Source organism: Pseudochaenichthys georgianus, chromosome 5, assembly GCF_902827115.2.
Source record: "Pseudochaenichthys georgianus chromosome 5, fPseGeo1.2, whole genome shotgun sequence".
NCBI lineage: Eukaryota > Metazoa > Chordata > Actinopteri > Perciformes > Channichthyidae > Pseudochaenichthys > Pseudochaenichthys georgianus.
This window is the reverse complement of record NC_047507.1, coordinates 30326622-30350400: the sequence shown is the minus strand read 5'-3', so window position 1 is coordinate 30350400 and position 23779 is coordinate 30326622. Positions and strand designations below refer to the sequence as shown.

At 45.7% G+C, this 23779-nt stretch overlaps 1 protein-coding gene across 1 annotated transcript; it reads left to right on the top strand.

Annotated features, from left to right (window-relative positions):
* The first annotated feature begins 4517 nt into the window (after positions 1-4517).
* On the top strand, positions 4518-23037 carry LOC117446718 (protein-arginine deiminase type-4-like). The gene is made up of 8 exons (XM_071203307.1): positions 4518-4628; positions 18241-18348; positions 18497-18648; positions 18732-18879; positions 19258-19351; positions 19446-19525; positions 22543-22701; positions 22799-23037. Exons 1-8 carry the CDS (start codon positions 4518-4520, stop codon positions 23030-23032), a joined length of 1086 nt encoding a protein of 361 aa, XP_071059408.1. The 3' UTR covers positions 23033-23037.
* The last annotated feature ends 742 nt before the right edge of the window (positions 23038-23779 follow it).

The window sequence follows — 23779 nt, the reverse complement described above, 5'->3', positions numbered from 1 at the left end:
GTGACATAATAATCAGATGTCTTGTTTGCTAACCAAGAATATTAAACTTTAAAATGTCTTTTGGCCAGTTGAAGTCCTGCTTACTTCATCCTTAAACTCTACTTTAATTTGAAACCAAAAAAGGTCTTCCTTCTCCACCATGATCCTATCTCTATATCAAAGTCCAGACAAACTGATGATTTATCTTTATAAACCATGAGGAATGACTCATAAAACACTATTCTCCCTTACTTTAGTTCTAAATCAAATGAGCCAGACAGGAAACCCCTTTTAACCACTTGAAATTGTTTATCTAAGTTGTGTTGCAAGCAGGTTAGATCTGTAATGAATTAAAATCAATATTTAAAGACGCAATATAAGTTAAATATATTGTTAAGGTAATTACTGTTTTATTGTGAAGGCATCTCTGGCGAACAGCGGCCTTTGGCTTTTATTTTGAAAGGCCGTTCCGGAACAGCCGTGTTCCTAGAAACACGGCAAATTGACAATCGTTCTAATGCATTAACTATAGTCGTGAAAGAGACAAGGAGGGGGAAGGCGTGTGGAAGCAAGCAATGAACTGAAAATGCCACCAATCCTCTGTGTTAACGTGATGGCGGACATTGAAAACCGAAGCGGGCATAAGTACCCCTGTCTTTTGTACCATTACATTTACCAACATAAAACAAGGTCTTTACTAATCAACAATGACAACCTACAGACAGCTCATTTCTTTAAATATACGCAATATATTGACTTCGCTTTTATTTATCTGACTTAATTAACGTGCTTCCCCCCCTTTCAGCCACTAGATGGCAGCAGCAGAGCACAAATGAGCTTCACTCTTCTGAGCGAATGTGTGATTATCACAGACAATCGGTCACACAGATTATTCAGGTAAAAATCACACAGATTTATTCCCCGTACAGTTTGTCCGGCTTGATAACGTGTTACATATGTCGTCACGCAGGACTCTCTGCCTACCTTGCGATCAACGTTATGTTTACGTCAGCCTTTCAAATTAATTTTTACAGACAAGGGAAACGGGAGCCGGTCTCGTCACAATGTAGGTGACGTTAGCGCTCTCTCCCAAGGATTTAACAGATAAAAGTCCGCTGACACTTTCGCTTATTTGGTCTTGGACTCTTTTTTTACCCCCAGTTATAAACGGCGGACCGATCTTAAATATCGATCATCCAGGTTACGTCGTGTGGGACTCACACCGCACATCCCACGAACTGCACCGCTCCTACGCCACTTCCGGACTAAACTACCTGAAGATCCACGCTAAACTGCTCTAATTTCTTGTTACGCAGGACTCTCTATACCTGACGATCAACGTTCACGTGTTATATATAACTTTCCTAACATGGTAAAAAAGATGCATTGTATACTCCATTCAAACTTCAAAAACACTCTGAAACGCCTACAGACAATCATACATGGCCCTGCTATTGTCCGAGGCGTCTAAAAGTGCTTGTTCCCGACCCAGTGTGGTCCTCTGAATCCTTCCACAGCCCTGTCTACTCGGAAACGTCGGAGATCACCATTTGTTAGGAGATTTGGTAGACAACTTGTCCACTTTCTTAAATCTCCTCGCGTTCCTACACGAGCTATTATCTTACAGGAAGGAAACCCAGAACCTACAAGTAAGCGTTTAACACTAATCCATTTTAATGGTAATATACAATGCAATACAATCAAATACATTATCATACACAACCATATCGTATCATGTGTGCAATGATCAGGAGTTTGGCCTACTCCTGGCTCCTGCCCACAGGCCGCCAGACCTCCTGTCCCAGCGACTGGTGAAGAGAGAGGGCGAGCACAGCGGGGTTCCTGTCTATATACTTCGCTGACCAGAGGAGGAGTTATCTGCGCCTCCCTTCCAGACCAGTGATTGGCTGCCCAAATTAGTATCAACAGCTCACATCTTAAGTCCCCAATCCCAGTGGCTCAGCTTCCTTATCACAGGGATCTGAGATGACTGTATGTCAACTCCACACCTTCCCCCTCTTCCTCTGTCCTCACAAAACCAAATGTTCACAGGCCCCGAAAACAGTTCACAGTTTTCTTACTCAAATCATTTTCAAGCTTCTTCACAGTTTGCATGAATACATACAAATATTTCCTTACAACACACATACACATTTGGCTAACACAGTTCTGTACTGTTATGCTGTTATGTTACGGACTTTTTCCACGGAGAGGACGCTGGCGTTGACTGTTCGCAACATATATAACAAGCCATTTCTCCCCACCATCAAGCCCCCCTCCTCTGCTCTACTGCCCCCCCTCTCGTGCCCACCCCCGCGCTGCTAACCTGGCCAACCTCATACCTCTCCAGTCTGCCACCACCCCTCCAACCCCCCACTTGACCAATTTTGCCCTCCTCAATATCCGGTCACTTAACAATAAAGCCCACATCCTCCACGAAATAATCCTGGACAAATCCATTGACTTCTTTCTGCTCACTGAAACCTGGCAACAACCCAATGACTTCTTCTCCCTCAACCAAACATCCCCCCCCTGGTTTTAATTATATCACTAAACCCCGCCCCTCACGCCGTGGTGGTGGGCTCGCTGTCATCTACAACCACAACATCCGGACGACAGAACTCACCCTCCCCTCAGTACCATCCTTCGAATTCCTCGCCTTCAAAGCCCCTCCCTCACTGACAGTTATCCTCATTTACCGCCCCCCCAAACCACACCCCTCCTTCCTCTCTGATCTCACTGAACTCCTCACCATTGCTTCATCCCTCTCCTCACGTCTGTTACTGCTCGGCGACCTCAACATCCACATGGACTCCCCCACCTGCAAACTCGCTTCTGAATTCTCCTCCCTTCTGGACAATTTGACAATTACCCAACATGTCACCTTCCCCACCCATGATAAAGGACACATCCTTGACCTTGTCTGCTCCACCAACCTCCCAGTACTCGACCTCCACCCCTGCCCCTTTCCCCTCTCTCACCACAAACTCATACAGTTCAACATCGCCTCCCCCGTCCGCCACCCCCCCCCCCACCCAGGACCATCACCTTCCATAATGTACGCTCTGTCGATCCCCAGCACCTCTCCGACCTGCTATCCTCTACTCTCCCCCTGGACTCGAACCTCAGCTCACCCCCCGATGAACAACTCAACCACCTTAATTCCACCCTACTCGCCTCCCTCAACAGCCTGGCCCCCCTCAAAAGGAAAAATGTCACTTTTAAAACCTCCTCACCCTGGTTCACCCCTTCACTCCGTAAACTGAAGCAAACCGGCCGCCAGCTTGAACGCCTTACCATGAAATCATCCCTCACAGTTCACCATGAATCCTACAAACTCCATCTCACTACCTACAGAGACGCCCTCACTGCCGCAAAAACTGCTTACTTCTCCACCATCTTTACCGACCCCTCCCATAACCCCAGGACCCTCTTCTCCACCGTCAACAAGCTCCTCAAACCCTGTGCTGACACCCTCCCTTCCTCCACTTCCACTTTATGCAGTTAATTCCTCCAGTTTTTCTCCGACAAAATCACTGCCATTAATCTCTCCCTATCCGCTGCATCTGACACACATACATCTCCCCCAACATCCACCGCCACAATTTCTCCCCCCATCTCCCTGGACCTCCCAAGCCTTCCTCCTCCAGTGTGCGAAAAAGTACACGTCCCACCGTCCGGGACGTGTTATTTACAATATCGGACAAGTAGATCTTTCAATTGACTTGAAAGATCAAGTCCGCCACATCCGGCGGACAAGTGGCGTTTTTCGCCCTCATGTATTGACAAATTATTGATACATTCAGTTTACAAAAGGCAGAACTCATTCGCAAATTATACGTATCCGCCATTGTTCGTTTAGAAGTGTTAGTTTCGGTTCTGCTTGTCGATTCCTAAATGCATCTCGCCGCTTTCTGTACAGTTAGACGGGGGCGGGGCGGGGCGGGCGGGGTGGGGGAAGTGTAGCACAGTGGCCGGGTTGGGAAGCAAAACTCTGTTCCGAGTAGGAACAAATAACAATTGTCCAGCCGACTGCAGCTCTCTCTATGCTCCGTATCAGCTGATCGCTGCACGGTGTAGCTCAGCCTCTCTCTCTCTCTCTCTCTCCTCTCTCTCTCTCTCTCTCTCTCTCTCTCTCTCTCTCTCTCTTCTCTCTCTCTCTCTCTCTCTCTCTGCTCTCGCTCTCTCTCTCCTCTCTCTCTCTCTCTCTCTCTCTCTCGCTCTCTCTCTCTCTCTCTCCTCTCTCTCTCTCTCTCTCTCTCTCGCTCTCTCTCCTCTCTCTCAAAAACAATAGAACGCATTATCTCCAAACAACTCCACCGCCATCTCCAAACCAACCAGCTTTTTGAACCCCTTCAGTCTGGTTTTCGTCCCCACCACAGCACAGAAAACGACCCCTCATCAAAGTCCTCAATGACCTCCTCACCTCTGCTGACACCGGTTCCCCTCAACATCCTTATCCTCCTCGACCTGAGTGCAGCCTTCGATACCTTTGAGCCACACCATCCTGCTTACCCGACTCCATGACATTGGTATCGATGGTACTGCACTCAGGTGGCTCCAGTCCTACCTCTCCGACAGATCCCACTTCATCTCCCTCAACAACCACTCCTCTGCCACAGCTTCAGTCACCCAAGGTGTTCCCCAAGGTTCAGTACTCGGCCCCCCTCCTCTTCATCATCTACATCCTCCCCCTTGGTCAGATTCTCCGCCAATACAACCTGGACTTTCACTGCTATGCCGACGACACCCAGATTTACCTCAGCACCACATCGAATCCTGTCTGACTGCAATAAAATCCTGGATGCAACACAACTTCCTAAAACTCAACAGCAATAAAACTGAACTCCTCCTCATCGGATCCAAATCCACCCTCAGCAAAACCCCCAACCTGACAGTCACCATCGATGGCACCCCTGTTTCCCCCTCCACCCAGGCACGCAACCTTGGCGTGATATTTGACCCCACAATCTCCCTCGAGCCCCACATCCGTCATGTTGTAAAATCAAATTGTTTCACCTCCGCAATATTGCCAAACTCCGTCCCTCTCTCACCCGCCCTGCAGCTGAGCGACTCATTCACGCCTTCATCTCCTCCCGCCTTGACTATTGCAACTCCCTCCTCTACGGCATCAGCTCCACCTCCCTCAATAGACTCCAGCGTGTCCAGAACGCAGCCGCCAGACTCCTCACCCACACCAAATCATGGCATCATATCACCCCGGTCCTCAAAGAACTCCACTGGCTCCCCGTTTCACACCGCATCCACTACAAACTCCTGGTCCTCACTTACAAAGCCCTGCACCATCTGCCCCCCCCCCTACCTCACTGACCTCCTCACCGTCTACCAACCACCCCGGTCCCTCAGATCCTCCTCAGCCGGTTTGCTTTCAATCCCCAAGGCCAGACTCCGGAGCTTCGGAGCTTCGGGGACAGAGCCTTCTCTGTGGCAGCCCCGAAGCTCTGGAACTCCCTCCCCCAAGACCTCCGTGAGTCTGAGTCCCTCACCCTGTTCCAGTCCCGCCTCAAAACCCACCTCTTCAACTCTCTATCCATAAGCCCCCCCCCCCCTCTCAATCAACTTCCTCCTGACTGCTTTTCTGTTGTGTTTTGTTTCTTTTTGGTTCTGTCTTTGTTTTGTTTGTCTACCCTCCCTCCCAAATGTAAAGCGTCTTTGGGTTCAGAAAAGCGCTATATAAAATTGATATATTATTTATTATTATGTTCAGTCATTGTTCTTATGTTGAAGATGAATACATTTACTTTGTAAGTAATTATGGGACGTATTTCTTCTTTCATAGCAATTTTCCTTCATACTTTCTTGCCGTGAAATAGGTCGTAAATTCTATTCAAAGTGGTCTTAAAAAGGTCTTAAAGTCTTAAATTTGAGTTGGCGAAACATGCAGGAACCCTGCTGACAGCGATCAAATCGGTTGGAAAATGATGAAAAAGTTGCCAAAAGTCGGTCAACCCGTCTTTCTTCATGGACGTCGCCATTTTGTGTGTTTCGCGGATGCGCTCAGCTCCTCTCAACTGCTGCTCGGGTCTGCTCGGTCAGCTTCCGGATGAGGAGGCATTCGTTCGACCAACTTCTGGGAAGGCATTTGCCTTCATCAGATGGAAAGTGTCTTGACCAACAACTTAAGTATTTCTTATAGCTATGCAGGGCATGCAAGCGAGCAAACACAAACTCATGCAAACAAACAAGTGAAATTAAGAATAAAATTGAAATTGTACAATATAATATTGTGGTGGTTCATCTTATAATTCAGTCTAGAGAATGCACCAGACAGCATCTAAGACCTGCAAACATCTAAATGTTCTAGGGGGAGGCCCCCCAAACTCTTTCGTGCTTCATTTCGTCTGAGCGCATTTTTCAGGGCAATCTCTATTGGGCTCAGGGCCATCTGTAAATTAGCTTAAATCCTTAATGTCATGCACTGATAGTTAATTAAAGACTTTATAATGGCTATTTTGCACATCCCTGTCAAGATTTCAAGATTTTCTAAGGTTTATTGACATATCATATACACAATGGTGTAGTTATGCAATGAATGAAAAACTTGGGTCGCAGCTGAGGTTCCTCAACAGTGCATTACAAGACATCTATCAATATGTGTGTATACCTCCACCATTAAACTGTCATATTCTGCACATTTCTTATACTATCTACATACATAAGAGTATGTATAATATCAGTTAAAATAAGTGCTTCAACATAGTTAAAGGAAGGCTCCAGTCATTAGATAGTTAATAACAACTTCAGTATTTAGTGAAACATTATGTTTACACTTTGTGACTCGATTAAAAAAATGTATCTAATTAATTAGAGGCTTTGTAATTAATTAATCGAAATTAATCGCATTTTTAATCAAATATACATATTTGACCTGAGAACAGTGAGAAGCAATTTTCACATGGATTTTACTCCAAGTGGTCTACAGTCGAGTGCAATCCAGTGAGCCAGGGAGTTGGTTATTTTCTCAGACGTGGACTTACTTATCCTGGCCCTGAAACCAGTCATCTGGTTGAGTGTGGGTTGGGTCAGGGTGTGGTTCCTTGCACTCGGAGTCGGGCTAACTGCTACATGCTAGCTGCTACATGCTTTGCATTTAGGTGATACTTTAGGCTTGATGTGCTGCGGTGATATGCAAATTCTTTTTTGCATAATTTGCACACAACCGTGCTCTTATCGACGCTTCCATCCGTCCGTTTTTTAAAACAACATTTCCCATCCACGGGGCCGACCAAAGCGGTCTCATCAGCTTGTTCGTTCATGTTTGACTATTGTTCACCGTGGTTTGTTGTTGTTTGAAGTCCCATGCTGAAGTCATGAACGTTAGTTGGTGCTCCAGTATAATCGGTACGCCTGAAACTCATCCAGTGAGAAACGTTCCGCTGTGCAAAAATAAGTGCGATTAAAGTGCGATTAAAATGCGTTAATTTTTTTAACGCGTTAATTTATCTTAATTAACGCGTTAAAGTCCCGGCCCTAGTTTACACCATACCCTGAAGAAATCAGCGATATTCCCCGGTAAATAATGATTTTATAGCTCTTTTTTATCAAAACCTGTATATTCCGTCAGGCAGCTGCCATTTTGGCCATTTTCAGTAGTAACATGATCCGAAAAACTAGGTTGTGACGTCATCTATGCGTTCACTTTGTAAACACAAGAACAGCTCATTCGACGAAAACATGGCGGAGTATTTGAGTTCGGACTCGTCAGCCGAGGAAGAAGTTTGAGCAATGTGGAGAGATTGGATGGGGGAATTCAGCCATACAGCCAAGTGGCCAGAACCGTCAGGAATCCAGGGACAGTGACGATGAGGATGAACAGCACGGTGATCTTGCTGGAGACGATCCCTTTACTCGTGCAATTGATTTCGGAGGGCGAGTAGGGAGACCTGTACATGAATGGTGTACTTGCGATCGGTGTGTAGCCATGGACAATCCTCTTATGAACATATGTTGTCATGAGCTTGAAGAGCTTGAAAATAAACTGTTCACAGACGACTTGGATTGCATATGTCTACACAGGGAATTCGACACTGTGGTGTTAGAAAAAGCTGTATTGAGAACAGCACTGGTTGCCATGAAGGATGTGAAACGCACCTCTTTGGTTGAACCAATAAATGAAAGGTGGGTACATTTGACGGGTACAGCCCTTTCTTCTTAGCAATGTTTTGCGATACAATGAGGCATATTTCAATAGAATTGTGAGAGTAACTAGAGTAAACAACATGAACAAAGCAGCTCTACGTCAATTTGTCCTCGACACCAAACGCATAGTTCACGTCACTTCTGGTAAAATAAGTCATGTGACTCGTCAAAATGGCGCCGCCCACAGGGTTGATGTTATTTCGGTAATTAATCAGCTTAAAATCACTGATAACGTCATCGGATTAACAAAAAAAAAAAAGAATGGCAGAGACTGGTCTGTTTTATCGGATGATAATTATTTAAAAATGCGTGTCATGCGTGTCAAAACAACAAAATACTGGCAATGTAATTAATTGACACACCAAGCTTTTTTCCTTCTCACTGCTCTACAATCTCTTTGCTTCTTTATTTTATTCCGGAATGACCCCTCTCATTCTGTTGTTTTCCTCTGATCTTTAACAATAGATAGTACATTATTAGATGGCTGCACTTTGGTTAACAGACTAACATTGATTTCCTCAATTTATAAATTGACAGGCTCAGTAATTATACCATAACCTTTTCTCCTCTATCCCTTAACTCGTTTTCCTATACAGATTTACTTACTTACTATCTACTCTTTATCAGGATTAAAGAAAACATAATCTGGTTGATTTTTTATTTTCAGGATTGAATGTTCAAACCAAGTCCTAAAACCTGGCATTTCATAAGAAAGTGACTAATATATAAACCAAATGTAATATTGGATAAAATACTACACCAAATGAACAGACACAGATTAAAAATAAAAGTCCCTGGTTTGTCTCTAGCGTTATGGCGCATTTCCACTGCAGGGCCTCGCATGGCTTAGTACGGTATAGTTATAGTTAGGCCTTTGCTATCCTGGCTCCAAAATGGTGGAATGAGCTCCCCATTGACATCGGACGGCAGAAAGCTTACACACCTTCCGGCGCAGACTGAAAACTCATCTCTTTCGACTCCACCTCGAGCGATTGAATTACTAACAAAGAACTGCTAACAGAGCACTTATATACTAATAAAGGACTGGCTTATCTATAGCCAGTTGAGTAGCACTTGAAATACTTGGCTCTATGAAACCTGATGTACTTTATGATTCTGTTTTCTTCAAGGTTGTGTCTTCCTGGTCGAATGTACTTAGTGTAAGTCGCTTTGGATAAAAGCGTCAGCTAAATGCAATGTAATGGTAGGCCAGGCTGACGTTATGCTGCCTTTCCATTACAGCTTAGGAACTGGGGTAGGAAACACGCATTTTAAAAGGTTTTTCGCCTGCCGTCTTGTCTGCAGACTTGTCAAAGCATGAATTCATGGTTTTTACTAACCGGTATCAGTATGTTGTTACTTCGGCATCATTTTGAAATGTGTATTACAATTAAATCACGGTAAAATATGTTCATTGTGTTGTAGTTGTAGGCTAGTGAGATAATCGCTATAGCCTCCTTGCCAGCGATTCTCTGACTAGTTTAGCATATTCAGCCCGGTTGTTGGTCCGGAAAGAACCTGGATTTTGGAGGGCCAGAAAAACTGTGAAACAGTACCCGTTAGCCGGAACTACCCCTAGTGGAAATGCAACAAAAAACGGGTCGGGTTTGAGAAAAACTGCCATGAGAAAAATCAAATCAATGTTCCAAAATCCGTCACAAGATGTCGCTCATTGTACCAATATGGTTTATATAATACATAACATATTATTATTATTATTATAGTAAAAGGGCTCGCTTTGGCAAAAACCTGATCCATACAGGCATTACAGCCAGTGGCGGCTGGCCCATAGGGGCGCTAGGGGCGCCACCCCACCTCTTCCCACATACAAAATAAAAAAATATATATTTAAAACATTTGTTTTTAAATTTGTTTTACATTTTTAATAAACTAAAATCTTAGGTAAATATTATATAATTGGTGTCAGTAAAATGTATAATCTACAATAAAATCTCGTTTAAAATTGTGTTACGACGATGTCTAAAGTTACTGATAAGTCACATGTTTCCTGCCTGGCCTTGCCCATGTGTCATTACCTTTATATATACAGTCTATGGTCATTACCCTCTCTCGTCTGGGCGGTAAGAAAGGAGCCCTCAACCAGTGCAGCAGCAGCCACTAGCAGCTGACTGTTGCTATCTGTAAACTATGATGCTGAAACATAATTTCAGCCAACCAGCGTCGTCAAATCTGATGATCACCGGGCGCCAATGTCAGCGCCCGGTCCAGTCTGTGAGTAGTTTGGACACTCGTGACTCGTATCCGGTGGGGTGACGCAGTACGGCAGTAGTTGATGAGGATGGCTTCATGTGCAGGTGGTGTCCCCGCCCAATTCCGTTCAAGAGCTAATCTCTAATCCTTTCGAAAGGAGAAGTTTGGGAGATAAACTGTTGCTTAAAGACCTTGGACCGGACCAACCCGATTTGTATATATCGCAGCAAGCTCGTGAAAAAGACAAAACTTATCAACGAGGCTTCTCATGTAGCTGGTACACAAGAAAGGCATGGCTAGCTGGATGCAAACAGGTACATGCTGTCTTTTGTTTCCCATGCTTGCTCTTCAAACAGCCGGGGACAGATAAGATCTGTTCAGAAACTAGACAAAAGTTAAACAAGTACAAACCACAGACTGTCTGTGTCATGGAGAATACATCCATCTTCTCCCGCTTATCCGTGGTCGGGTCGCGGGGGTAGCAGTTCCAGCAGAGTGCCCCAAACTTTCTTTTCCCTGGCGACATCAACCAGCTCTGACTGGGGGATCCCAAGGCGCTCCCAGGCCAGCGAAGAGATATAATCCCTCCACCTGGTCCTAGGTCTACCCCTTGGTCTCTTCCCAGCTGGACGTGCCTGGAACACCTCCCTAGGGAGGCGCCCAGGTGGCATCCTAACTAGGTGCCCGAACCACCTCAACTGGCTTCTTTCGACGCGAAGGAGGAGCGGCTCAACTCCGAGTCCCTCCCTGATGACCGAACTTCTCACCTTATCTCTAAGGGAGACACCAGCCACCCGGCGGAGGAAACCCATCTCGGCCGCTTGTATCCGCGATCTCGTTCTTTCGGTCATGACCCATCCTTCATGACCATAGGTGAGGGTAGGAACGAAAATGGCCCGGTAGACAGAGAGCTTTGCCTTCCGGCTCAGCTCCCTTTTCGTCACAACGGTGCGGTAAAGCGACTGCAATACCGCTCCCGCTGCTCCGATTCTCCGGCCCATCTCACGCTCCATTGATCCCTCACTCGAGAACAAGACCCCGAGATACTTGAACTCCTTCACTTGGGGTAAGGACTCATTCCCTACTTGGAGTGGACAGTCCATCGGTTTCCTGCTGAGAACCATGGCCTCAGATTTGGAGGTGCTGATCCTCATCCCAGCCGCTTCACACTCGGTTGCGAACCGATCCAGTGAGTGCTGAAGGTCGCAGACCGATGAAGCCATCAGAACCACATCATCTGCAAAAAGCAGTGGTGCAATCCTTAGTCCACCGAACTGCAGACCCCCCCCCCCACGACTACGCCTCGAAATCCGATCCATGTATATTACAAACAGGATTGGTGACAAAGCGCAGCCCTGGCGGAGGCCAACCCTCACCGGAAATGGGTCCGACTTACTGCCGAGGACCCGGACACAGCTCTCGCTTTGGGAGTACAGAGATTGGATGGCCCTGAGTAGAGACCCCCTCACCCCATACTCCCGCAGCACCTCCCACAGTAACTCCCTGGGAACCCGGTCATACGCCTTCTCCAAGTCTACAAAACACATGTAGACCGGATAAGCGTACTCCCAGGCCCCCTCCAGGATCCTTGCGAGAGTAAAAAGCTGATCCGTCGTTCCACGACCAGGACGGAATCCGCATTGTTCCTCCTCAATCTGAGGTTCGACAATCGGCCTGACCCTCCTTTCGAGTACCTTGGAGTAAACTTTCCCGGGGAGGCTGAGTAGTGTGATGCCTCTGTAATTGGCACACACCCTCTGATCCCCCTTTTTGAAAAGGGGGACCACCACCCCGGTCTGCCACTCCTTCGGTACCGTTTCCGACTTCCACGCAACGTTGATGAGACGTGTCAACCATGACAGTCCCTCAACACCCAGAGCCTTCAGCATTTCCGGGCGGATCTCATCCACCCCCGGGGCTTTGCCACTGTGGAGTTGTTTGACGACCTCAGTGACCTCCCCCCGGGAGATTGGCGTTGATCCCCCGTCATACTCCAGCTCTGCCTCTAACATAGAGGGCGGAGTTGTCGGGTTCAGGAGTTCCTCAAAGTGTTCCTTCCAACGTCCCAACACTCCATCAGTTGAGGTCAACAACGTCCCATCCTTACTGTACACAGCTTGGATGGTTCCCTGCTTCCCCCTCCTGAGGTGTCGGACAGTTTTCCAGAACAACTTTGGTGCCGCCAGAAAGTCCTTCTCCATGTCTTCTCCGAACTTCTCCCACACCCGCTGCTTTGCCTCGGCCACGGATGAGGCTGCTGCCCTTCGGGCCTGTCGGTACCTTGCAACTGCTTCGGGAGTCCCCCGGGATAACAAATCCCTGAAGGCCTCCTTCTTCAGTCGGACGGCTTCCCTGACCACCGGTGTCCACCAGGAGGTTCGAGGGTTACCGCCCCTTGAGGCACCTAAGACCTTGAGACCACAGCTCCCCACCGCGGCTTCGGCAATAGAGGCTTTGAACACCGACCACTCTGGTTCAATGTCCCCAACCTCCACAGGAATGCCCGAAAAGCTCCGCCGGAGGTGTGAGTTGAAGGCCTCCTGAACTTGGGCCTCCTCCAGACGTTCCCAGTTCACCCGAACTACACGTTTGGGCTTACCAGGTCTATCCAGAGGCTTCCCCCGCCACTCGACCCAACTCACCACCAGATGGTGATCAGTTGACAACTCCGCCCCTCTCTTTACCCGAGTGTCCAAAACATACGGCCTCAGGTCCGATGATACGATAACGAAATCGATCATGGACCTTCTGCCTAGGGTGCTCTGGTACCACGTACACTTATGAGCATCCTTATGTTCGAACATGGTGTTTGTTATGGCCAATCCATGACTAGCACAGAAGTCCAGTAACAAACCACCACTCCAGTTCAGATCAGGGGGGCCGTTCCTCCCAATCACGCCCCTCCAAGTGTCTCCATCATTGCCCACATGTGCGTTGAAGTCTCCCAGCAAGACTAAGGAGTCCCCTTCAGGAGCCCCATACAGGACTCTTTCCAGGGTCTCCAAGAAGGCCGAATACTCTGAACTGCTGTTGGGTGCATAAGCACACACAACAGTCAGAGTTTTCCCCCCCCATAACCCGCAGGCGTAGGGAGGCGACCCTCTCGTCCACTGGGGTAAACTCCAACAACGAAGCACCTAACCGGGGACTTGTGAGTATCCCCACACCCGCCCGGCGCCTCACACCTTGAGCAACTCCGGAGAAGAATAGAGTCCAACCCCTATCCAGAAGTAAGGTTCCAGAGCCGACGCTGTGCGTAGAGGTGAGCCCAACCAGATCCAACTGGTACCGCTCCACCTCCCGCACAAGCTCCGGCTCCTTCCCCCCCAGAGAGGTGACGTTCCACGTCCCCAAAGCCAGCTTCTGCCGCCCGGGTCTGGTCCGTCGAGACCCTCCGCTTTCACTGCCACCCGTCTGGCAGCGCACCCGACCCCATCGATGTTTCCCGTAGGTGGTGGGCCCGCGGGACAGAGAAGCGGAGGTGTTGCCCACGTTGCCTTTTCGGGCTGGGCCCGGCCGGGCTCCGTGGCAAGCCCGGCCACCAGACGCTCGCCGACGAGTCCTCCTTCTGGGCCTGGCTCCAGAAGGGGACCCCGGGCTTCCTCCGGGCCGGGTATCCTCACTTCTTGTTTTTCCTTTCATGAGGTCTTTTGAACCAATCTTAGTCTGGCCCCTTGCCTGAGACCAATTTGCCATGGGAGACCCTACCAGGAACACAAGGTTCCAGACAACACAGCCCCCAGGTTCATCAGGGCACACAAACCTCTCTACCACGGTAAGGTGCTGGTTCTTCAGAGAGGATGGAGAATACAGTCGCTGGTTTATTTATGTCTGTATAGGCCGTTGTTGTGAGTGTGGGCGGTCGGAGCATATATAACGTTAGCTTAGCCAAGCTCCATTTAGAAAACACGCATTTTAAAAGGGTTTTTCTCCTGCCATCTGTCTGCAGACTTGTCAAAGCGTTAATTCATGGTTTTTACTAACCGGTATCAGTATGTTGTTAATTCGGCATACTTTTGAAACGTGTATTACAATTTAATCACGGTAAAATATGTTCATCTTGTTGTAGTTGTAGCCCCCTTGCTAGCGATTCTCTCTCTAGTTTAGCATACTCAGCCCGACTCAGCCTGGTTGTTCCTGGCCCTAGAACCACGATTTTATGGGGCCAGAAAAACTGTGAATTAGGACCCGCTAGCCGGTACTAGGCCAAGTGGAAACGCAACCAAAAACGGGCCCCGCACGGCTCGTCACGCTTAAAGCGAGCTCCGCGCTGCACTGGAAACGCGCCATTACATCACCAGAAGTCCTAATTTAAGGGGTCATTTTCTCCCAAAAATATTTTATTTATATATTTTATATATATTTTATAGGAGCTATATAAATAAACATTGATTGATTGATTTTCCACCAGCCGCCACAGCCCTAAATACTAACAAGTAACCACAGTGGCGTTTCTATATGTACAAAAGTGGTGGGGCACAAAAAACTCAGATGTCTATATATAAGTTTCTGCAGAGAGGTTCATGGCTGGTGAGGCACTGGCACTGACTCTTCAGGTTTACAAATATATTAAATCAAAATATAATATTATTTTCAAAATCCTTTTTTGTCTGATGCTTCAATTACTTTTAAACCGACAGTTCAACAGAAGGATACCCAAAAAAATGTAATTTTATCATTTAAATATTGAATTGTTCTCTCTTAGTAAGATCCCATTTTCAATAAAATTGCAGTCTTACCTTGACTTGAAGATTAAGTCCATTTGCCTATCCTTCTGGACAAAAATCTCTATTACTTTTTTGTAAAAGTCCTCCTTATCTTCTTGTAGTTTCAAAAGTCTATCATAAATCCAATCTAATCAATAGATGTTTGATTCGAAAATGATAAAAGTAGGGTAGACATGTGGATATTATCCGGCTGAACAAAACGTACATTTATCTAACAGCTACGTTTCCCACAGATCTTATTTTGAGCTATTTTCTAAAATCCTATGGAGAAATCTCGTTGCTTTTTTGTGGAGGGAAGCCATGCGCAGCTTACTTCCTGGTTTTAGGACGCCTCACTGCAGCTCTCTCTTCTCCTCTTCACACACCACACTTTTCGCGGCACACGTACTTACAGCCAATCAGCTCTGAATGATGTGAGATGACGTATGGTGGGGATGGCAGCACTTTGCCCCTATGGTCATTATTTTTTGCCACACACATTAAATAGGAAAATACTCTGAGCATGCGCAGTGTAGTTTTTGCAGTCACCGTTCACTTAGACCAGGGGTGGGGAACCTTTTTCCTCTCAAGGGCCATTTCAATGTTTACAATATCCTCAGAGGGCCGTACAAGTTATTGACCTCTGCTTAAAAAAACTAAAATCACAGCCCATTCATTTCATTCTGTGCAAAGAAAAAGCAACCTCTTAATCCAGATATCTCACCATGACTCGCGTATGCATGCACGTGCAGGGTGTGGCGTGCTCCTCTGGGAAGATTTTTTTTAAATGTTGAAGTTAAAAGCATCAATCTGGTGCACTTTGAGAGCAACATTAGGAGATCTATGGACACATCTCTCAACACCCAAACACAACTGTAAGCAGATTTTCTTTTAATTTATGGATATTTGACAAATCACTCCCCTTTCAAACTGTATTCTTCTTTATTAATAACTGTCATATAGTATTTTATACCTGTTTACTTTATTCTCTTATTTATAACTATAATGTATATATTATAATGTATATATTATTATATATATATATATATATATAATGTATATATTATTATATGTATATATTATTATTATATTATTATATATTTATAACTATAATGATCATATAAAGATGTGCCTTTACCTCACTGGTTGTAGAAAAAGCTTCTTATATTCGTTAGCATAGCTAGCTAACCAGATGCTAATGATAACAACACAGTTATTGACTGTCTGATCAGTATGACAGATGAACAGATCGCCACCGGGCTTTCAACTAAAGACACAGACACGCAGAAACTGCGGCATGTGTATGGACTTATCGGTACTGCAATGTCTGAAGTGCTGGAGTGGCGTTCTGGTGCTCTCCGTCAGAACTGCACCCCTGTCAGTCGAGACGTATACCACGTGATGACACGTTAGGCTCGTGTTGTGTTCAAGGACCCTGACCTTGGCCAGGAAAAACAGGCACTCACTTGTTTAATTTGTTTGCGGTCTAGATTTCTTTCATTTTTTTATTTTTTGCGTGTGTTTATAAATGACATCGAGGGCCGTAACAAATTGTCTCGCGGGCCGTATACGGCCCGGAGGCCGGAGGTTCCCCACCCCTGATTTAGACAGTCAGAGGGAGGGGCAGGATCAGGTTTTGTCCCACATGGCTCTAAACAGCTCAATAGGCACACACTGTAGACACTAATTAGAAGAGCACAGACTAAAACAGCAATGTATAGACGAATCAGATGATTAAACATGATCTTAAAATATATTTTATATATTTTTTAATTTATTTTTTGCATTTTGTTGTAATCATTATTTTAATACTTTCTGCTGACACTAGGTGGGGCTGTGCCCCACCTGCCCCTAATGACGAGTCGCCACTGAGTAACCATCATGTGTGGTGCTATCTGTAGTTGTCTGTCTTATTTCTAGTTGATTTCATATTCTTTTCACAGTGCTGTGGAAATGAATTTCCCCCTGGGGACAATAAACTAACGTAATATTCAATCCCACACTTGGCGATTGAGAACATAAATTCGTAATTTACCTCGTTTCAATCACTTTTGTTGCAATACTATGGATTTAGTTGACACTACTAGCCAAGTTTATTTTGTCCAATATCCCGTGGGCAGGTACATTGAATTATAAGTAGAAGAAGAAGAAGTAGAGGTAGAAGTAGTAGAAGAAGAAATACGCTAACGCTACAAACAGGCACACTGTTACTCTGTTTTTACTGACATATAACATTTTATTTCACCTTGCTCTATGTTTTTTAATGCACATTCAAAAACGGGAACATTTTCGGGAGTTTCAACCGGGTACCGGCCACCGAAAACGGGGACTTTGCCCGGAAAACGGGGACGTTTTGGCCAACCATCCGACTGTGTTTACAGCTAAGCACACACGCTAACAATAATTAAGACTAGAAGTGTTACCACGTTTGTCTCAGTGGGCTTTACAGATTAAAAACAAACAACAACATTGTATATGATGGAGTTACAGCAAAATGAGAAAACTAAATAACATAAGATACAAAAAAAGTCAATATAAATACATAACATTCAAATGAATTACCATAAAAATAAAATACCATATGAAAAAATATGAATACCATAAAATGCCAGCTCTAACTGAAGGCTTTGTTAAAAATGTAGGTCTTCAACGCACTCTTAAAGGTTTGGACTCTCTCTGCCTCTCTGATTAAAACAGGAAGTTGGTTCCAGAGAAAGGGAGCTTGGTAGCTGAACACTGACTCCTGATCTTGTTTTGCGGACTATGGGCACCATTAACAGACCTGCACCCTGGGAGCGTAATGTTCTAGGGGGGCAATAGTGGATTAAAAAACATTTTAGGTACAAAGGTGCCTGACCATTTAGCGCTTTGTAAGTTAAAATAAGTATTTTAAAACCAATGATGTGCTTTACTGGTAGCCAGTGTAGAGCTGCTACAATTGGAGTGATGTAGTCCATTTTCCTGGCTTTAGTTAGTATACGGGCTGCAGCAATTTGTACCAGCTGAACATTTGTAATGGATGTGGTGGGACAGCCTGATAGAAGGGAGTTGCAGTAATCCAGCCTAGAGGTTATAAAAGCATTAGTTTGTCTGCATCATTTTGAGTCAAGATATGTCTGATTGTTTTACAAGTTGATGATGTTGTTGTTAAAAAAGTTTGATAAGATCTCTGTCTAATTTTCAGGACGAGCTGGAGTTTGGATACATCGACTCACCTCATCACCGGTTTCCTGTTGTTCTGGATTCTCCTCGTGATAGGGGTCTCAAGGATTTTCCATACGATGAGCTGCTGGTGAGACTCCTTTTTTTCTTGAAATAAAGTTTCAAGATTTTAACCAGATATTTGAATTCCCTTTCGGGGACAACCTTCAACACAAATGTTGAAAGCAGAGTATTTCCTCAAGTCTGAGCGGGAGCCTTAACCACCTTCATGTCCTCAGGGCCCCGACTTTGGCTATGTGACAAGGGTGGCCCAAAGAGAAGACGTGCGCAGTTTGGACTCATTCGGTAATCTGGAGGTTAGTCCTCCCGTTACCGCCAATGGGAAAAACTACCCCCTGGGCAGAATCCTCATCGGAGTGGCTTTCCCTACGTACGTTTGTAACAGGGGAACACAGGACACAGTGTGGCGAGGACTTGTTAACATTATTTAATTAATTTGTCTTTTTCTTCAAGGGCCACTAAAGGACGCAACATGACCAAAGTAGTCCAAGACTTCTTGTGGGCTCAGAAGGTTCAGGAGCCCGTTGCCTTATTCTCTGACTGGCTTGTAGTCGGCCACATAGATGAATTCATGAGTTTTGTTCCTGCACCTGACAGAAAGGTAAATGATCCCTTTTAAATAGAAACTTTAGTTATTTTGAACCAAAAGTTGCCTTCTTTCTGCTTTACCTTTACCACATTAGTGGTCATTTTAACCCAAACTACAAAGTTCATTTCTACGAAGAAGCAAGTTTACTTTGAAAAAGCTGTTGTGCAACACGTGTCAATTTGCATGTCATTCATTTGAGAATGCACGAAAAATACGGAATAACGTTGCTCAAGACATGAAACACATGAGGATACATTGCATAGTTAGGAGACAGGAAGCTGCTAGCTGTTACCGGTGGATACCGACATGCTTTTATGTGATGGATTGAATGAGCTCCCAGGACAATGGGGCAGCTGCTGTTATCTTTGTCTCTTGTGTTTCTGTGCACAGGGATTCAGGCTGCTGCTGGCCAGCCCGGACGCAGGCTACAAACTATTCAGAGGCTTACAGAGGGATGGACACGGGCAAGCCAAACTGTTCGAGGGTAGGCCTGTCTCAAACTAAATTGGAAAAAACAACTACACAATGAGTTCTTAGCAATGCACAGTCATCATGTTATCCTCCCCACTTCCAAAAAGGTCTGAAAGATGAAGAACAACAAACAGTGGATGAGATTCTGAATGACAAAGGGCTCGCAGCTGAAAATAACTACGTGCAGGTGAGTGGGATTGTATAGTAAGACCAACATACAGCTTGCTTTGTCTACTTTTTGGTGCAGAGAATAAAATCCCCCAAAGATCTAACTGCAAAGTTATAGCAAAATTCTCACAAACATTTTATCACCTCTGCAGTTTTTCATTAAAAAATATTTTCCTTCTCAAGACAACCGCCAGCCAGAAATTACACTCATAATGTAGACAACCTCATTCCACAACTGTAGGTGTTAATATAGCACTATATCAGCTTCTACTCTGTGTAAACTCGGCATGATTTTAGATACAGACAAATGAGCATTAGTGAAGGAAAGCATTGATGTTAGGGGATAACAACTGTCTCACTGTCAGCGTTTCTGTTTATTTAAAAAGTTTTGGATGTGGGTAAAGTCAGGGTGCTTTGACATCAATATTTTCCCGTTATCGTAAATAAGGGTCTAAGCATAAATCAAGAAAAACTTAATTAATAGCCCCCGACCATACATCTTTACAGTTGGCAGCATACATTTAACATTGTTTCCCCTGCATCCTGTCAAAGTAAGATTCATCCAACAGAAAGCCAGATGAAGTAAAGGATTCATCCCTTTTGACAACAAGTGTCCAGTGCTCTCAAGACTAACATTTGACATTGCTGTTGTTAGTCTGAATATGCCCCCGCTTGACCACTTGTATCAAAGCTCCTGATGAACACTTTTCATGATGAAGGCCATTTGTCTACTCTCCCTGCCAAGTTCCAACATATTTGATGTGCATTAGGACTCAGCAGCCCTGTTATATGAACTTGTATGGCCTTCTGCATCACTTTTTCTGCCTTTCGATGTTTGAATTCTACAATCCACCCTTGGGGGTGGACGCGTTTGTACACGAGCCATGGCCAAGAAAGCTGCTCGCATTTCCACCGCTGCACCTCATTCTCCCCCTCCTGGGCGGGGCCACACTCAGACCGAACCGAATAAGGAGTTCGTTCAGGTCAAGGGCTATTCAGTTAGGTGGCTTTAATCTTCCACCCCATATTGGGGCCAGGGAGGCTAGATTGTACCTCCTCTGCCCGGTGCGTGCGCTAGCATGTTTTGTGGAGCGCACGGCTGCCTTTAGGCGCACTGAACTGCTGTTTGTGTGCTTTGGGGGTGGTGTGGCCGGTAAAGCTCTGTCCAAGAAACGCCTGGCAGGATGGCTCTGCGAGTGCATTTCACATGCCTATGGACAGGCAGGGAGAGCCTTCCCCACGGGGGTCCGTGCACACTCTGCACGGGGTATGGCTGTGTCAACAGCCTTATTCAACGGCGTGAGTGTGGAGGACATGTGCACGGCGGCGTCTTGGTCGACGCCAGGCCCCTTCATAAGGTTTTATCTCTTGGACATGTCTGGCTCCTTCTCATCGTCTGTGCTTGCTGGGAGAGCCTTCCTCACTATTTTCCATGCACACTCTTCACGAGGTAAGCGTGTCTGAGTGTGGAGGACATGGTGCACTTACGATCTCCCCGTGCTCCTTAGGGACCTGGGAAACATGGTGCACGGTAAGCCCCATGCAGGGCTGGGAGAGCCTTCCTCACTATTTTCCATGCACACTCTTCATGAGGTAAGCGTGTCTGAGTGTGGGGGACATGGTGCACTTACATCAATCAATCAATCAATGTTTATTTATATAGCCCATTATCACAAATGTTACATTTGTCACAGTGGTCTTCACAGTGTGTACAGCATATCAGTATGACAATACGACACCCTCTATCCTTAGACCCTCACATCGTACAAGGAAAAACTTCCAGAGAAAACCCACAGTTTAAAGGGAAAAATGGGAGAAACCTCAGGGAGAGCAACAGAGGAGGGATCCCTCTCCCAGGACGGACAGACGTGCAATAGATGCCGTGTGTAAATCGAAGAGATAATACATTTTACAGCGTAGGTAGACCAAATGTTTGGAAAGACCAAATGTTAGGAAATGCATGTGTCTATAATAAGAAGATGAGTCCACGAGGATGTCAGCAATCCTGTGGGAGCCATCAGGGAAGTAGTATGATGAGAGTCAGGCAGGACCGCAGAGACTGGTTCAACCACGACTCGAAGTCCAGGACTCAGGATAGAGGATCCAGGACACACGACCACAGCAACAGGATTAGCCTTGACTCAGGATCCCGGCGTAGATATAGACACACAAAAAGAGATTTGGGGGAAGCTGGGTTAATCGGAACATGAGAGTACACAGGTACAAACAGCCAGAAGGACGAAGTAAGGTCCCCCCCCGCAGGAGTCCAAGCCTCTAGCAGCTAAACTAACGTTCTTAGGGACCCGGGAAACATGGTGCACGGTAAGCCCCATGCAGGGCTGGGAGAGCCTTCCTCACTATTTTCCATGCACACTCTTCACGAGGTAAGCTTGTCTGAGTGTGCACTACCAGCCAAGTAGCTGCGGCCCCGACTTCTCCACGGTCACAACCGAGGGAGAAGTAGTTGCGGTGCAGTGGCTGTTAACCAAAAGCCGGTCAGGGGGTGTGATGGGTCGATGTTGTTGGACAACAGGGCGTTTATGCATCAGGGCTCCGCCCACTGTACCCATAGAGTCCAGTAGAGGGCGGAGCCTGTGCAAGATATAACGAGGGGTTACGTATTGTAACCCTAGTCATATAAGCACAGGCGGAGCCCTCTACTTGGGGCCCTGTCTGTCCTATGCTGCTCGCTGAAGAGGGTGGAGCATGACAGTCAGGACTCAGGAGGCGTGGCCGCTTTATATACGGTGAGCTTGTGCGGGCTACTTTTATAGATATCTCAGTAGGTGAATGCTCGCATTGGCATGATTGAGGGTAGTACCCATAGAGTCCAGTAGAGGGCTCCGCCTGTGCTTATATCACTAGAGTTACAATACATAACCCCTCGATCTTGAGTACATGAAAATGTATTTTTTCTTTTGCTTAAAGCACTCTGTTTTTTGTGAGACCCTTCGCTAATAAGAGCTTACAGATACAAATTGGGTGTTGTATAGTTTGTGTAATGGATGATGTATCTTTTACTGCCTGCTCTCTCAGAGCTGCATTGACTGGAACAGAGATGTGCTGAAGCGAGAGCTGGGCCTGGACAACGAGGACATCATCGACCTGCCAATCCTCTTCAAGTTATTGATGGAGAAGAACGACAACAACAAGGCTGAGACCGAGCTCAGAGCAGTGGCTTACTACCCCGACATGGTGTGTGCAGACATATTGCTTATACAGTATGTGATTGTTTGAAATAAATCTAAGAGACGATACCGTGAGTCTTATGATCTATCTTGTCTCTTTTCAGGTGAACATGATCGTCTTGGGGAAAAACCTGGGCATTCCGAAGCCCTTTGGCCCCAAGGTGAACGGACGCTGTGCCCTGGAGGTGGAGATGTGCTCCCTGATGGAGGGCCTGGGTCTCAGCTGCACCTTCATCGACGACTTCGCCTCCTACCACAAAAAGCTGGGAGAGGTGCACTGCGGCTCCAACGTCCGCAGGGAACCGTTTGACTTCAAGTGGTGGAACCTGGAGATGTGAATAAAAACTGATCCGTGGGTGGAGAAGGGTTAGAGGACCAGGTTCAAGAAAACAAACGCAGCCCCTCTCATTTTCTTGCCTTACATTTTCTCTAAAATCATGAAACGCTTTATTTTCTCATAATCTTGCAATGCGTGCCAATCTCCCCGCCCCCAAAACAAATTACACATTTATCACCTATGTAGGAACAATTAACCAAGGGCTCGATCTAATATGCATCTTCTTCTTTAATAAACATTTTTGGTGGCTTTATTTACAAAAAAAGATGTAAAGCAATATTTACAAACATGTCTTTTGAACAAGGGCTTAAGCAGACAAGAACAGAAATACAATCATTTGAATGGAGCACATAGAAGGGTCCCTCCTTTTGTTGTGGTTTATAGCAAGCACAGTTAGATGAACGGTACCACATAGTAATATGCTATAATATTACATCGCCACAAGAGGGCGCACATCATCTACTCAAGCATTTCCAAAGTCCAAAGTAAAATCATTTGACATTTTCTTCATGAATCAATTTCAGATGCTGTAATACACATGTGTAATTATTACCAAAAATGTATCCTCATATATTTTCAATGCCTTTTTCATGTAAAAATCAAAAGATTGTAGCTTGATGAACCCACTTTGGGCTGTTTTGCATTTGGTCCAGTGTCTCAACCTTTTTGCACTTTCACAAACTGGAAATGCTGTTTTTAAATCAGCAAAGACAATAAATCTCATGTCTGCTTCAGTCATATTACTGAA